This window comes from Apium graveolens, chromosome 9, assembly GCF_009905375.1.
Source record: "Apium graveolens cultivar Ventura chromosome 9, ASM990537v1, whole genome shotgun sequence".
In the NCBI taxonomy this organism is placed as follows: domain Eukaryota; kingdom Viridiplantae; phylum Streptophyta; class Magnoliopsida; order Apiales; family Apiaceae; genus Apium; species Apium graveolens.
The window spans coordinates 233,152,682-233,168,286 of record NC_133655.1 but is presented as its reverse complement, the minus strand read 5'-3'; the positions used below and the strand labels follow the sequence as shown (position 1 = coordinate 233,168,286).

The 15,605-nt window shown below is 36.6% G+C and overlaps 2 protein-coding genes across 37 annotated transcripts; both read left to right on the top strand.

The window, feature by feature from the left end:
- The first annotated feature begins 833 nt into the window (after positions 1-833).
- Positions 834-7,345, top strand: LOC141684404 (uncharacterized). Of its 19 annotated transcripts, none has more exons than XM_074489371.1 (12): positions 834-949; positions 1,188-1,407; positions 1,494-1,651; positions 1,870-1,975; positions 2,067-2,282; positions 2,947-2,998; positions 3,966-4,034; positions 4,276-4,342; positions 4,424-5,620; positions 6,506-6,678; positions 6,978-7,085; positions 7,213-7,345. In XM_074489371.1, exons 4-6 carry the CDS (start codon positions 1,958-1,960, stop codon positions 2,974-2,976), a joined length of 264 nt encoding a protein of 87 aa, XP_074345472.1. In that variant the 5' UTR covers positions 834-949; positions 1,188-1,407; positions 1,494-1,651; positions 1,870-1,957; the 3' UTR covers positions 2,977-2,998; positions 3,966-4,034; positions 4,276-4,342; positions 4,424-5,620; positions 6,506-6,678; positions 6,978-7,085; positions 7,213-7,345. The 19 variants fall into 19 exon arrangements, with proteins under 19 accessions (XP_074345472.1, XP_074345470.1, XP_074345469.1 ...); XM_074489369.1 differs by having other exon boundaries at positions 2,947-3,021; XM_074489368.1 differs by lacking the exon at positions 2,947-2,998 and having other exon boundaries at positions 4,276-4,324.
- A 2,013-nt stretch (positions 7,346-9,358) lies between these two features.
- Positions 9,359-14,967, top strand: LOC141684402 (uncharacterized). Of its 18 annotated transcripts, none has more exons than XM_074489349.1 (12): positions 9,359-9,465; positions 9,593-9,634; positions 10,062-10,172; positions 10,337-10,408; positions 10,527-10,586; positions 10,896-10,981; positions 11,165-11,268; positions 11,385-11,453; positions 12,312-12,353; positions 12,563-12,615; positions 12,715-14,082; positions 14,528-14,967. In XM_074489349.1, the coding sequence occupies exons 1-7, from the start codon at positions 9,384-9,386 to the stop codon at positions 11,261-11,263; spliced, it is 552 nt and encodes a 183-aa protein (XP_074345450.1). In that variant the 5' UTR covers positions 9,359-9,383; the 3' UTR covers positions 11,264-11,268; positions 11,385-11,453; positions 12,312-12,353; positions 12,563-12,615; positions 12,715-14,082; positions 14,528-14,967. The 18 variants fall into 18 exon arrangements, 16 of the variants coding, with proteins under 16 accessions (XP_074345450.1, XP_074345448.1, XP_074345451.1 ...); XM_074489347.1 differs by having other exon boundaries at positions 9,581-9,634; XM_074489350.1 differs by having other exon boundaries at positions 10,065-10,172; positions 14,528-14,966.
- The last annotated feature ends 638 nt before the right edge of the window (positions 14,968-15,605 follow it).

Sequence of the window (15,605 nt, the reverse complement as noted above, 5' to 3'; positions counted from 1 at the left end):
AAGGTCCAATGGCGCGGAAATGATGGATGTCATCCTCACCAATGAATAGTAAGCATTCTTTTGCAACTCTTCGTGACTGACATTATAATTACAATTCATATGTGCCTATTATCCTTAACTTAAAATTGCTCTTATAAAAAATTGGTATGAATCTGAATTTACATATTCTTTCATCTAATTTTAATCATTAGGAACTTATTTACGTGAACATCAGTCCATACTTTTAAATATATGGGATATTACAGGGCCTCTAATTACATGATATCAAACCACCTCATGTATATACAATACAGTTTGAGTAGATGACATACATGTTGATGATTCCAATTAAGTTTTAAATTTATAATTTAATTCAAAATAAGGTATTTGTTTTTCCATATTTTAACCACCTCACAAGAAATGTACACATAAAAATAAAGATATTCTTGTCATACTCCTTTTTGTGGTTTTTTCCCGGTAAATTAGATATCCCGATTTTAAGATTTGAACTGGCCAATACACATTCTGGTTACTGGAAAAAAATATTTTTAGTCCCTTTTGTACCATTCCCTGCTAAACTATACGATTGCTACCAAATCTGGAGATGCAACATTTAAATTCAGTTGGGAAAGTGTCGTTTACACAAGTTTATAAAACAATTTCAACTATAACAAATATTTCAAGGAAAAAAAATCATCCACCACTATTAATTCCATTAAAAAGTGTAGCTAACATTAAATTCAAAACTTAAGACCGGAGAGTTAATGTCTTCATTACAGCAAATACTTTGCATAGGAATGCCCCAAAGACCCAGTCCCATCACAAATATCTTACATATTTATGTTGTCTTGCAGGAATGAGGCCATGGTGGTTACTCTATGGGAGGCCAGAGCAAAACAATTTCTCGAGGTATTTACCGACGGGCCTGTTTTTGTGGTCATTACCGGCCTACTTGCAAAGAAATTCTCAGGTAATAATTTACACTTTTTGATAAGTATAGGTAAGCCGTGCACCAACAAAATGACACATGAAGCGTATCAAATGATCATTCTTACCAAAAAAGCAACATGTATATATATATATATATACATAAATGTATTTAGTTATCAAACAAAACACTATGTATATGAATAAGTAAAGACATTTAAATTTATTAAATTATTAATTAGTTTATATATTCAACCGACTAAAAAGAAGTTAAAATGCAGATGCAGCATCCTTGTCAAGTACTGATGGCACTCGCTCTTATGTCAACATTGACTACCCCCTCTGAATGCCCTTAAAAATGCTCTCACAACTGCCAGCACCGGAAAAAAGGAGCCACTGCCTCCTCCAACGGTAGAACAATTTGTCACCTCAAACGGAGACCGTGTGCAGGAGCTAACAATAAATTCTATACTGGAAACTGTTATTCCAGATGGCACGCAGGTCAATCAGCTTTTTCAATAACCTTCAATAATACCTTGCCAGATTTGCCAAAGTGGCTTCAAAAATTTAAATCTATTAATATGCAGGTTTTCCGTTGCATCTGTCGTGCTAAAATAGTTGGGATACTTGACGGAAATGGCTGGTATTACAATTTTTGCCCTACTTGTGCTCGTGCACTTTGAGCCTTGGATGGAGCCTTTCTCTGCTTGGCATGTGATGCAGAGATACCTTCACTAGCACAAAGGTAAAACGCGTACTAACAAGACACAACTTCTCTAATACCCAACTGACTTATTTTTTTTTTTGACTAAATCACAACTGACTATTCAGATACCTATATTAACACCCATAATGATAACACCTCTTTATTAAAAATTAGTCAATACCAAGCCAAAACGGAACAAAATATTTTATTTGGAACATACTCACACACTATATTGACTGACGCTTAATCTTATGCAGGTTCAGAATTGTGGTGCAGATTGAGGATCAGACTACCTTATTCAATAAGGAAGCAGAACAGCTTGTAGGCGTTCCTTTACAGAAACTCATGGACGAGGCCGGAGAGGTATAGACCAGTTAATTTACAACAAAATAGGTCCATAATTAAGTCATTAACCAACTGATGAAATTTCTATTATGTTTCCCTCTCCCTCCAGGAATTGGTAGTCATTCCTCCTGCTGTCAATAATATTGTTGGAAAATTATGCGCCTTTCAGCTCAAAATCACACCATACAATATTATTCAGGGATGCGAGGAGTACACAGTCACAAGAGTGTCTGAGCTTAATGTCGTTGATTCTGGTACTGCCAATTTATCTCATTGTACAAGTGCTGGAAATCCAGTTGGACCCAACTCCAGGAAGAAGCAGAAGGTGACTTAACTACTTCTAACAAGCATATCAGGACCACCTAATAAATATTTCAAGACTATATTTCAAATTTCCAATTTATGGGTAGATTGTTATTTTAACAGACTTCATTTCTACGTTTCATCTTGCATGCTTGCACGACTAGGTCCGTATGCAAATCTTAAGTAATTTTCACTATTTATGAACAAAACATGGCGCACAGACTTTTTGCTGCAACCATCTTATTTGTTATTGCTATTAATCATTTATAGATTATGTCTTTGCCCCATTAATATCACTCTGCAAATGAAAATGATTTCTTGATATATATATTTTCCATAATTTTCTGCGACACTCTGTTCATAAAAAAGGTTCCATTAATATGTTCTCAACAGAAGCTTAAGTATATGTATAACAGTATGAGAAAATTTAGATTACATACTTGTGTGTATATATCTATGCACACCTGTGTTTTAACATCCTAAAAGTCAGCATTTTGTAGGAGAGCCAAGGTAAAGTGCTGTGTGAAATGTTTACATCACTCACCAGTCTTTTAATCACAGCCTGCGTATAAATGTATAAATGACATCAGTTATCCTTGCAAACATGTGCTTTTAAGAGTATGCATAAGCGGTGATGTCAATTTTTGAAAGAAAAAATCACAAAATCCTCACATCTTCAAATACAGGACTTAGAACGAGGGGATCGTATCGGCTGATGGAATTGCTTCAGAGAACCAAGTAGGATTGTACCATCTTTTCAGGTCTCCTAATTGGATAAACTATATTTAATTAAATCATGAAAAATGTATCTACCATGTTCCTAATGCAAGTGGTCAGAATCATTTGAATATAGTTAGTAGTGGGAAATAGAGTTTGAGGGGAGCCTGTAGTTTGAAGGGAGTCTGTATCTGTTCTTACGAAACTAGAACGGTGTAGGTGTGCTTCCCTTCTGTTACTGCAAACCGGAAACTGTGGATCATTTCCACTTTCTCAACTTCATGTTTGTTCCACATCAGTTAAAGATTTAGTCGCCCTTTCTTTTCCTGCTATCCTAATTATTCTTTAGGGTTAGCATCCCTTGCTTACATCTTCTACAGTGTTATATTTGCTTCCTTCTGTTAGAACTTATTTTCTGCATTGCTTTAGTTCCAAGGGGAATCCATCATCAACCGCAAATCAAACATAACAAAGCAAAGTTTGGAACCTCAACACCGTTACACCCCATCCAGACATGGTTTTTAGGACAAAATAATAAAACAGATTAATAATCTGCATGCACAAAAGACACAGCCATACATCCTTCATAGCATTCAAAACACTGGAAATAGGTACTGCATCAAAAAGTGGGTAAATCACTAGAAAATGACCCGTGCCTCGCACGGGTTGTTATGCTAGTTCATACATAAGGGGGAAAATAATTTTAGGGATTCACTTTTGTTTCTTCGTTTCATTTAGAAAAACTCGCCTCTCTCCTTCCTTCTTCATTCATTGGTCCCTAATTTCTCGTCATCTCTCTCTATCTAAATTAGGCTTCGAGGTGAGGTTGAATTTAATTCAAGGGTATGCTAGACTAGTTTGGTTGTTGATTTTGGTTGGTTTGGTTTAATGATGATTTGGTTGTCGATTTTGTATTTTTTTTTGAATTGATGTGGTTATAATTGTGGGTTTTGAGCTTATTGTCTTTTTTGTTTATAATTTTAAGCAGCTGTCTATCCAGCGGATGCTTGATTTCAACTTCCTTTGTGGTTCGTATACCCTTGTGAAACTTTTTGAGGTATATTTGTAAGCATGCATCGTGTTTGTTTGATACACATAGTTTTATGAATAAATTTATATATTCAATATCCAAACGGAATTTTTTAAGGGTTTAGCGATCAAAGGTTTGGTTCAGCAATTTATATTGCCATAATTTTCCTGTTATATATGTTTTTACAAATGCAATACAATGGCTCCATGAAATTGGGTGCAGAGTTAATTGTTGATGATGATTCAGACTGTTAATGATGTCTTTCTAGGAATAACAATGGTTGCTATGTCTCGCTATCTCAGTAGGAAATACGATAAGTTTGCTCAATTATCCGAGTACTCATACAATTTAACTCCCATCTCTATGTTTAACACAACCAGCGCATTCCTAATCTTAAGTAGCATTTTATTGTTTAGCACCAGTTACTTGTGGAAATGGAAAGGGGCAAGATGTAACAAGGAAAAATTACAAGAATCTGCTAGCAAATGCTCATCTCCGAGCACTTCTGGGATTTAATATTAGACCATCCCCAGGATTTTTGGTAAATTCACATATGTATACATACTTCTCCCAGGTCTTTGGATTTGAAGAAAAATCCATCTGCTTACTCCTCAGGGTTTGCTCTTTGATTTAGTATACAATAAACTAAAGTGGGCTGAATTGGTAAGAGTCTTTATAATTGAAGTTATTGGGGAACAAGTGCATCTTTCTGAAAACTCACTTGAGGGTACGTGCGGTGACTTTGTCTACATCATAATGTTCAACTGGTTTTGATCATTTTAATAATTTTTTTATCACCTGAAAAGTCAATATTATTTCAGATGATATTTATTTGTTGTTATCGCTCGTCTGTGGCCTGCATTAGTGAAGTCTGTTATTCTTATAAACTGTGTTGAATACTCTGCTGTGACTTCTTCCAGAGTGAGATCATTTTCCAATAACTTTATATCCCATTTATCAAGTACGCGAATTGTCTTTATAATCATTTGTATCCATCCATACGTTTTATTAGAACTAGAAGAGCTTATTGGAAATGTTTTCTTCGTGGTGAGATTTTTGTTATGTCATAAGTTGCTTGCCAGTTTGCCTTCACGCATTTTTGATTAAATGTACCAATTTATGTTGGATGATAGGAGTTTGGAGAGATTCGGTCATGCTCCTAAAATATAAAATGCAAAAGAATTCAGAGGATTTTGGAATGGAATAACATTATCAAGCTCCTGCATAAATTTATTCCCAAAATTTATTAAAAATAATTTGTTTAATTGCAGAAAATGTTTAGGCATAATACTTGGTAATGTGAAAATCTTTTAGGAGCTATGAAAAAAGGCTTGGAAACAAATTCAAAGATCATTTGCCGAGCAGTTCCAGAAGCTCTGTTTCCTCAAACCTCCATCATTGCGTATCATAACTCCATAAACTAGCTTTTTATCTACTTACAATGAATCTCGGCTCTTTTGCAGATACGTCCATTTGGGTACCATGTGACGTACCGACAATTGTAGCCTGAAGTTAGATAATTAGCCAGTACCGCTTTGGAGATTGGGAGATTGGAGCATGGCAGGAGAATCTAAGGGCGATTATGGACGACCAGATTGGAGGCGACACAGTCGGTATGAATAGAACCAAAATAATGTGTCTGATTATTAATATGTGTTTGGGTTTGTGTGTATGCAAATGTGTTCAGGTACTAAACAATTTACTGTAATAATTTATGTAATTTTGTTGTGTTGTATGCAGTCGCAACAATTTTTTCATACTCAAAACATAGCGTTGTTTATACAATTTTAGAGAATTTGAAACCCACAATATGCATATAATAACTTAATATATATATAGATAATAAGAAAAAAAAAACCATGCAGAAGAGGTATGTGTTCAAATGACTATCTAAAAATCAGTCAAAGTAATAATGAGAATTAACAATACTAATATAGAGTTACCCGCATATCAACTAATATAGAGTTTTGATGGGCCAAGAATAAACTCGCCATTAAAACGTGATGTGTTAGATATGCCTTCATAGTCATGGCATGCACTCCATATTTGTAGATGGAATCCAGGCTCATATGACTAAATCATAGCGGTTCACGTGTGTCATATGTTGAGTAGTAAATAAGCTAAGGTTTCGGGATAGAAGGTATTGTCAACCTGTAGTTTTGTGCTGTGGGTGTAAATGAGTAGTTATTGGGTATGTAAAATATTATGGAGAATGAAATATAGAAGTTTCCTGTGTGTGTCTAGATGTATCCCGGACTACTCTTATATAAACAAGGTTTGTGAAATCCTGGTAACTTTCTCTTTTCGGGAAATATTGGAAATTGCGGTAAAAAAAATTAGGCGTTAGTGCAGGGATGTAATGAAGAATACATTTTTTTCATTATATTATTTAGGTAGGTAATAGCTCCTTTGTAAAATTAAAAGCTACTACATACCATTTATTTACATGACTAATTACTATGTATAAGTTGTGTTCATATTCGACTAATGATGAATAGGTTCTTCAGGCCTTTGTATGATCCCTGTAATGTGAATTGGTGAATTGAAACAGCTACAGCTTCACAGTTGAGGTGGAACATGCCCCATGAATTCATGTTACCCTCTACATGGATTCTAACTGTTAGTATCTGCGATTCAACATAAAATTTTATCTCGTGCTTACGCATTGGCTGTAAGAACCCTAATTTTATTAATTCTAGAATATATATATATATATATATTTGAGATTACATGCTGAATTTTACTATCATGTGTAAATGTACCTATATGAACCCTAATTATTGTTAGTCTTGGAATCTAGATTCTAGACCACGTGATACTAGAAGTATGGTATGATTACATTGTTGCCTTCAAAGGTAATTTCAAAATGTGGTTGGGATGAATGTATTAGGGTAAAATATTGTGATGATGTCTTTCATATGACTTACCATGCCCCCAATATTCATTGGCTCTGTCTTCATTTGTAACTAGGAGCAGGGAAAATGAGAAAAGGGAGCAGCACCGGGCGTGCCGTATCAGAGTCCTTCCAAGGCGGCCAGAGTTTATCAAGTCCAACATACAACATCTCAGGTCATAAAGGTAGGCCGTGCATAAGATTAGTTGGTTGACCCAGACTTGTCGGTCTCTGTTGCCGTGTGTAATTTTACTCCACCTTCCGCTCATTATTGTTTAATCAGGTTGTGATTTAATGATTGTATGTTGCTAGTGTCATATGCATATTTTACCATGGCGCCTGATGCATATTACTTGAATGTAATATGGTGCTTTTCTGGTTCATTACGCAATTGGAGGATACAAGTTTAAAATGTACTCATAACCATTTGTATGCATGATATTCAATGAAGGGGATGTGCCCCCAGGAGGCAGGGGTCGTCCTCCAATACACATGACCGAAGAGGTGCTGGAACACAGAAGGCTCTCAAAACAGCAGGCTAATGCTTCCCGCCCGAAACGTAAGTTCAAATTGTAATATAATCCCAACAGCTTAATTCTAATTATTATTAAATTTATCGTGTCATGCCAGAGGCGACTACATGATTTAATAAGGGAATTACAAATGTATTGTGATTCTGGCACTTTTGTTATTACATTGAAGGGTAATGTGGTATTATACATGAAATAGCAGTGAAAGATTTGAACCAACATATGCGTATTCCTCCCTGCTATGTCTCAATGCCTATGTTATGGACCCATTTTTGTTGGAAACCTGGTCTAATAGAGAAAAAAATAAAAACGGGTTGGGTGTTGCGCTGTTACCTCGAAAGGATGTCAATTGTTGGTATGATGCATGTCATTAGTAGTATTTCCCGTATAAAAGGCGATATGGAGTTGGCACTGTTTACCTTTATGATTTGGTGTGTTTGCTGCCACCACATTGAGATGAATTCCTGAGCGAAATTGAGGAGAGTTATTAAATTACTTTATGGTTTCGTTAAAAAAATGTTATGATGTGCCTGGTTGATAATTCGGGTCGCATATCTATTAGTTCTGACTTATAAGACTACTCCATGAATATGATAGTGATCTTATAGCAAATCAATTACCCCACATTTCTGGTTGGCTGACTTTAGCGCTCATGCATACATAGTTCATTGCCCAGTTATACTGAATTAAGCTGCTTCACTTCTACACAGCCAAACAGAGTATAGCTTTGGAAGCCCAAAACCTTCCTAAGATATTCAATTCCAGTGATTGAGTTGTTACATTGAATTTTAAAAAAATGTTGGATAAAATACAAATATAGGGGTGATAGTTGAAACCAAAAAGAGAATCCTGATATCCAGTATCACTATGCTCATGTATATTTAGTCTGCTTTTACTTTCTGTCTCTCGTGTTAATTACCATTTAACCAACATTCAATAATGTCGTCATTTTAACCAGGGGAAGGGCCTTCGAGAAAAAGAGGCAGGCCCAAGCGTGGCATGCCAACAACCGTCCAAGGCGAGGAGGATTTATCAAGTCTGTCGATTAATACCGCAAGCCAGCAATGTGAGTCCTGCAAAAAAGTTATTAATTATGATATATTTATAAATTTGAATTGTTCCCTGGGATTTAGCCTGCGCTTTCCACTAATCAATCATTTATGTAGATGGTGTTGCAACATCAATTCAAACATCAAATTTAAAGATTCCAATAGCAAAACCAATGGCCCCACAGGAAGGCTTTCTTTTAAATGTTAGTTTAACACTAATTTGGAAGGTGGAAGATATAAAAAATGTGAAATATGCGTTATCATCATCTTCTGATGACATATCCCCGTGTAACCCCCTCAAATACAACTTTTCCATTAGTTGTACATGTAGCCCAGAAGAAATAAAGTGTTGTGGTTTTCGAACTTAGTATTGTAAATGTACTATGCACTATAACCACAGCTGCTCCATGGCCGTATTTTGCATAACATGTTATAACACTGATGTGATATTTGAGGTTGGTGACTGTGTGTGCAATATATTTCTGATTATTAATTCAACTTGTGGCAGCAAATCTTGGGGCTGTGGCTTCACGGAAGCGGGGTCGGCCTCCAATAGTTGTGACTGAGGAGGTATTAGAGCGTAGGAGATTATCAAAACAGAGAGTAAATGCTACCCAGACAAAGAGTGAGTTGTGATCCAAATGTTTGTGTGCATCGCCACTATCATGCAATAGTGCCCTCTTACCTTTCATTTAGTCATTATTTACTCATTACTCATGCTTACCCATACCTTTTTTTGGGGGGGGGGGCACATTATGTTGCCTCGTGAGGGTGCTGACATGCCAGTTTAGCATGCATTTAAATTGATATTTCTCCTTTCATATTGGTTATCTATTGCTTGATGTCAATCAAATGATTATTTCTATATTTCAGAATAGAGGAAGGACCTGCAAGGAAGAGGGGCATGCCTAGGTGTGATGTGATAGCACCTATTGAACATACCCATGGTTTAGAAAGCTCTGAAATTCAAGGATCGTGTCACCGATGTGAGCCACACTTCCGCATACTTAATCATGTTAGACCTCTCCGGGCAACTGCTTATTCCCAATATCTTGTGCACCTTATCGTTGATGTTCGCTGGATCATGTCATGATTCCCCAGCCTGTCATGCAGATGATGAGTGTCGGCTCAGTTCAGTTATATCCTTAGCCCAAGGTAAATTTTTTGGCTCCATTTTAAAAATGTTTGTGCATAGTAATGCTACATATTACCAAACACCTTTATCCCCGTCTTACAACACTGTTTGGTTTGCCAAATAATTATTCTGGTCTAAAAGCGTAGGGTAACTGTTGCCCGGGCAATGAGTCAGTTGTCATCCAAATATTCATGTATGCCCCCACTGTCATGCAATAGTGCCCTCCTGCCTCGCATTTGAATTATTTAAACACTTTTCATGTTTACCCGTGTCTTTTCTATGAACTAAATGCTTACCTCTAAAGGTTGCTTTATGGGGATGTGGGGCGCATCATCCTGCCTGGTGATGGTTCAGACATGCTTGTGTTGCTTACATTTAAATTAGTATTTTAACTTTCATAATGGTTATCTGTTGCCCCTAATAAATGATTACGTCAATATCTGGAAGTAGAGGAAGGTCCTTCGAGGATGAGTGGCAGGCCTAGGCGTGGTGTGACAAAGCTTATTGAACACAACTATGGTTTAGGAAGCTGTGAAATTCAACAATCGTGTGATCAATGTGAGCCACCCTTCAGCATATTTAATCATGTCAACCCTCTCTGCGTAAATTATTATTCCCAGTATCTTATGCGCCTTATCGTTGATGTTTCATGTTAGCCCTCTCTGTGCAAATTATTATTCCCAGTATCTTATGTGCCTTATCGTTGATGTTTGCTTGATCAGGTCATGATGCCCTAGCCTGTCATGAAGCTCACGGATGTCGGCTTAATTCAGTTATAACCTCAGCCCAAGGTGGTCTTAGTTGCTCCATTTTAAAATAGTTTGTGCATAGTAATGATGCATATTACCAAACGCATTTATCCCCGACTTACAACACTATTTGGTTTGCCATAAAATTATTCTCGCCACGTAGGTCTGTCTCCCGAATCTGTTTATGCGCCATTCCATGCACCACCAACAGAGTCTCCAATAGGTACAGTTGGTTGCTCAAAAATAGTTTGCCTTCTGTTTGTCTTGGCAGGCAATAAATTGAGTACCTGTATACACGTTTAGGAACATAGACACCTCATATGTTGTGTTGGGCATTAAATTTATAAAAAATAATGTCCTGTATAGTCAGACATGTTTCTTTATTTGGCAATAATCCTTATTTCCCATCGGCAATAATCTTGCAAAATATTTGCATTTTAAACCTTTAAATGCACAGGCCCTTATGTATGCAGGCCCTTATGTATGCTTCATTACCTATTTAGATAGATAATAATAAACAACCAAAATGTAGAGGACGTCATCCGATTCTTGTCACTCCAGAGTTGTTGGAAAGACGAAGATTATCAAGGAAGAGGATCAATTCCTCCCGGCCAAAAGGTAAGCTAAACATGTGTTCGACAACCTATTGGCCTCTCAAATCCTTTTCTTTGTTACATGTTCCTCAGTATGAGAAACACGTGTTTCCCATTTCGTGAAAGTTATTTGCATTTATTATCTTCCACCTCCCGTTACGAACTTCTGCCATAAAGCGTTTTCTAATGTGCTTTCCTTTTAAAACAGGGGGCCCTTAAAGGAAGAGAGGAAGACCTAAGTATGTCATATCGGATAACAATCAACTCTGTTGTATTTATCATGCACCATGATCCATTACCGGGATAACAATGGTAAGAGCAACCAAAAAGCGTGTATGTCAAAAAGTCATATAACTCTAGATTTTCCAAAAAGTCATGTAATATTATCACCTGAATATCATTCTTATGAGCATCTTCAAATTTTTCAGTAGGTGACGCATCAGCCTCCTCCACAGCTGCCCCACGTGACTTGAGTTAGGATGTAGACTTAACAGAAGGTATCTCCCATTCCTGCATTTTGAAAAACCTAAAAATTAGTAGGTTTTGGTGTGTATAGGCCCAACTAGTGGTAATACTACTTGAATCATGTGGCTTAACATCGAATATATATGTAGGATATGTGCTTACATTATTAGAGAACATTGGTAGAAAAGGTTATTTTAAAATTTGCCAATCAATCTCAATATAAAAGGAAATATAAGAACATGTATATCTCGCATAGGCTGCCAAACTATAACAACCAATTTAAAATTAAAATTTATGTCAACTTTAACACAAATGTTATTGGAGGCAGCTATATATATATCCGTAGTTAGTTAAGTTAATGCCTTGAAAATTTTCAAAGCTTAATTTCATATTTTAACACTAATTCTTTCTAAGAACATAAGCAAATGGGTTTTATGTTTTTTTAATACTGAGGTGGTTTACCATCAAATTAACGGATTGGTTACTAAGCATGGTGATGTCTCTGCACCTGGCTGAGGTTCCGCATAAGTTGGTAACTACTTGCTACATTGCGGTGTCTATCACTAATATCTATGATTTCTCTCAAGATGAGTGGTAGCATTTATATCAAATTCCGAATTATTTTTATTTAATTTTTTATCTTGGCGGCATGAAGTTAAGATGAATGTTTGGAGCAGAATCTTTTAGAATGCATGTCTTCATTATCTCATGCAATAGTCATACAACAAAATTATATAGCATGACATATCATTGGACCTACAATAAGATTCTGAACCATGGCATTAAAATATTATAAATTATGTGCCAGGAACAATTATCCTATATTTTATTTGAATTTTTCATTTTGTTAAAATATTTTTTTGCATGCCTCTTTGGAATCTTACAAACAGGCATGTCGATAGGCAACAATCTACCCTTGGCAGAACGTTTAGGTACTTTCTATATACTTTGTGAAGAAAACATTCCTCCACTTATTCTTTACAAGGACATTCATCATGCTGTAACATATACCATTCCTCTGGATTCCCAGAGGCAAAATAGCTCCACAATTGCCACTATTACAACATTGTGCCTTCATGCAATAGTTTTACGTTTATAACGACCAATGCATACTAACACTGCCGGTTCATGTCACTTGCAGAAACACCACAAATACGCAGATCCATAGATCGGAAGAAAAAGGAATTCAATAAGGCATATTTTTGTCCCCATATGAATTTAATGACAGCTTACTTTGTTCTATTTAAGCTAATGCACCTTCATCCACCTCTGAACGTTGCTTTATTGACATAGTGGAAAGTAAGATGATCCTTGACCTTGGAAGGCAAGAGGAGACTTGCGGATACTGCACCGCAAAGGTATGGAGTGCGGAGTATACAGGGAGGCATGTGGGTTCCGGGCTAAAAAGGTATTCAATTTGTTGTGGCAAGGGAAAGGTTCAGCTTCCTCTGCTACGTGAGCCGCCTCCAGAGTTGGAGGGATTGATAACTCCAAAAGGGGTGACATCAAATAAGTATTTCAGCAAGATTCGGGTTTACAACCACATTTTTGCTTTCTGCTCCTTTGGGGGTAATGTTGACCATTCAGTAAATAAAGGAAAAGGACCATTCATTTTTCGCATAAGTGGTCGTACATACCACAGTCTTGGTTCTTTGGTGCCCCTTGACGACCTGACTCTTAAATTTGCCCAATTATACATGTATGATGGTCAAGAAGCTATCACACACCGAATGGGTTTCTCGAGTAGGATGGGAGAAGTGGATCCAGCGATTGTGACCATGTTACAGGGAATGTTGGAACGTGAAATGTATTGGTGGGTATGTTTAAACAACTGCGGGACCGCATAGCGGGTTCTCAACCAGAACCAGTTACTCTGAGGTTGTTGGCAAGAAGAACAATCGATGGCCGTCTTGAAAACACCCTAATTGAAAATGATTACGAATTTGTTGGCCTTGCGGTGGATAATGATTTTTCAAATCACCGTGATGTTATGGATGGACATAAAAAAATGGGGTTGCAATATATCGGTGACCTCCATCCTTCTTACATGTCGCTATAATACCCTATATTATTCCCATATGGCGAGGACGGGTACCGAACCAATATTAAACACCGTAATGCTGACAATTCTGAGTGTAAAAAAAATAACACGGTCAGCATGCGAGAATATTATGTGTTTCAGGCACATTATCGCAGTGGTGAAGGACATACAATAATTCTTGGAGGCCGCATATTCCTGCAATTCAGAGTTGACGCCTGGTGCTCAGTGGAATATAGTCTCTTAATATGGGTACGAAGATACCAATCTCTAATAAGATCGGAACTTTACAATAACATTGTAAACAGTATGAGACGAGGTGACATAGATGCTACAGATGTGGGGAAATGTATGGTACTGCCATCAAGTTTCACTGGTGGGTATAGATATATACAGCAGAACTTTCAAGATTTTTTGGCTTTATGCAAGGAATATGGCCACTCATATTTATTCATCACTTACCTGTAATCCAAAATGGGCTGAAATCCAGCATGCAGTTCAGGCCTCAGGATCATATGATGCCTCCGTGCATCTAGATATTGTCGCACGTGTTTTTAAGATGAAACTAGACACCATGATAAATGACCTCACCAAAAAATATGTTGTAGGTCGTCTCCTTGCAGGTAATCATTGTCCTCACTTAACGATACACCCTTAACACCTTTTACATAATTCTGCAAATTATCATTCATTTAATTACTCTCGGAGTGCCAATTCAATCACAAGCACCACATTCCTCTCTACAAATGGTATTTTATTTAGTTTTAAAAGCAGCAATTTATGTATTGGTTTAAGGTGGAAAAATTGTTCGCAGAACAGTTCGAATGCGTGCAAGTAGAATCTACTATTAATGCACTTAACCACATTTTAAACTCGGTGTTTGATGTACATCTTTATTATCAACAAATATTTTTGGTGTCCAATTACAATCAATTATGTGTTTAATTGTTGTGGTATACACGGTCGAGTTTCAAAAACGTGGTTTACCCTACGCTCATATTGTCGTATGGTTGGCTACCGCTGACAAGTTACTCACTATGGATGACATTGATAGTGTTATATGTGCAGAGATTCCAGATAAAGACGTTGATCCAGTAGGTTACCAAGCGTCTCTCAATTTATGATGCATGGGCCATGCGGCACAACAAACCCTAAATTTCCATGCATGTCCAATGGTCAATGCACAAAATATTATCCAAAAACCTTTAGAGATGCCACAACTTTGGATGATGACGGCTACGCTCTTTATAGAAGGAGGGATATGAAAATTATGGTGGAGTGTAACGGAATACATCTGGATAATAGGCTGGTTGGGTTTTTATTAAGCTTAATAGGGTCTAGCTCTAATCATCTTATTCCTATCACAAAAACTATATGTTCAGTTTCGTGCACAACTGGTCCCTTTGCCCAGACCCATATTTGTTGATTGGAACCTTAAATTAAACATTATGTTAACTCAGATTAGCTGGCACAAATTTCAGATTGAATTAATGACATAGATTATTCGGTCTAGCTCTTGGTCTACTAATTCAGCAATATGTGATCAGTAGTTCACAACAAGCAAACAGTTGTCCCTGTTCCACTTTTCTGGTCTTACTCTGGTCATTAGAATTTATTTGTATGGTAGCAATGACATTAACCCCAAACGATCCCCAATGTATAGTTTGCGAGTTTGTAGATTTGCGGTTATTATATATAAAACTTAATTATCCAAGGAAAAAGTACAAACACATGAAATTGGAGGAGGAAAGAGGTGAAGTTTAAGATTTTGAGTGCCAAATAAAATAAGGTTTCGAGCAATTAAATACGTACACTGATTTTCGGGTGGATATAAATAGGCCTTCAAGTTGTGGATTGTGGTTTTAGTTAATAATAAACATGGCAGTATTTAACCCTTCGATACATACTTTAATTGAACCGTATATGACTTCCCCGCCTGTTACATAGTATGCAACTACATAATTAATTAACAATTTGTGCTGGCCTGTGGGAATTTAAAGTCCAACCAAACTCAATAGGAAGGTCGTATAAACAATCCTCCATCATATATATTTATATGTATTTACATTATTACTTTAACCCTAACATAGTGTCATCAACAACATGAACTACATTGCTATGTATTGGTGGTTATAAAATACTTTAT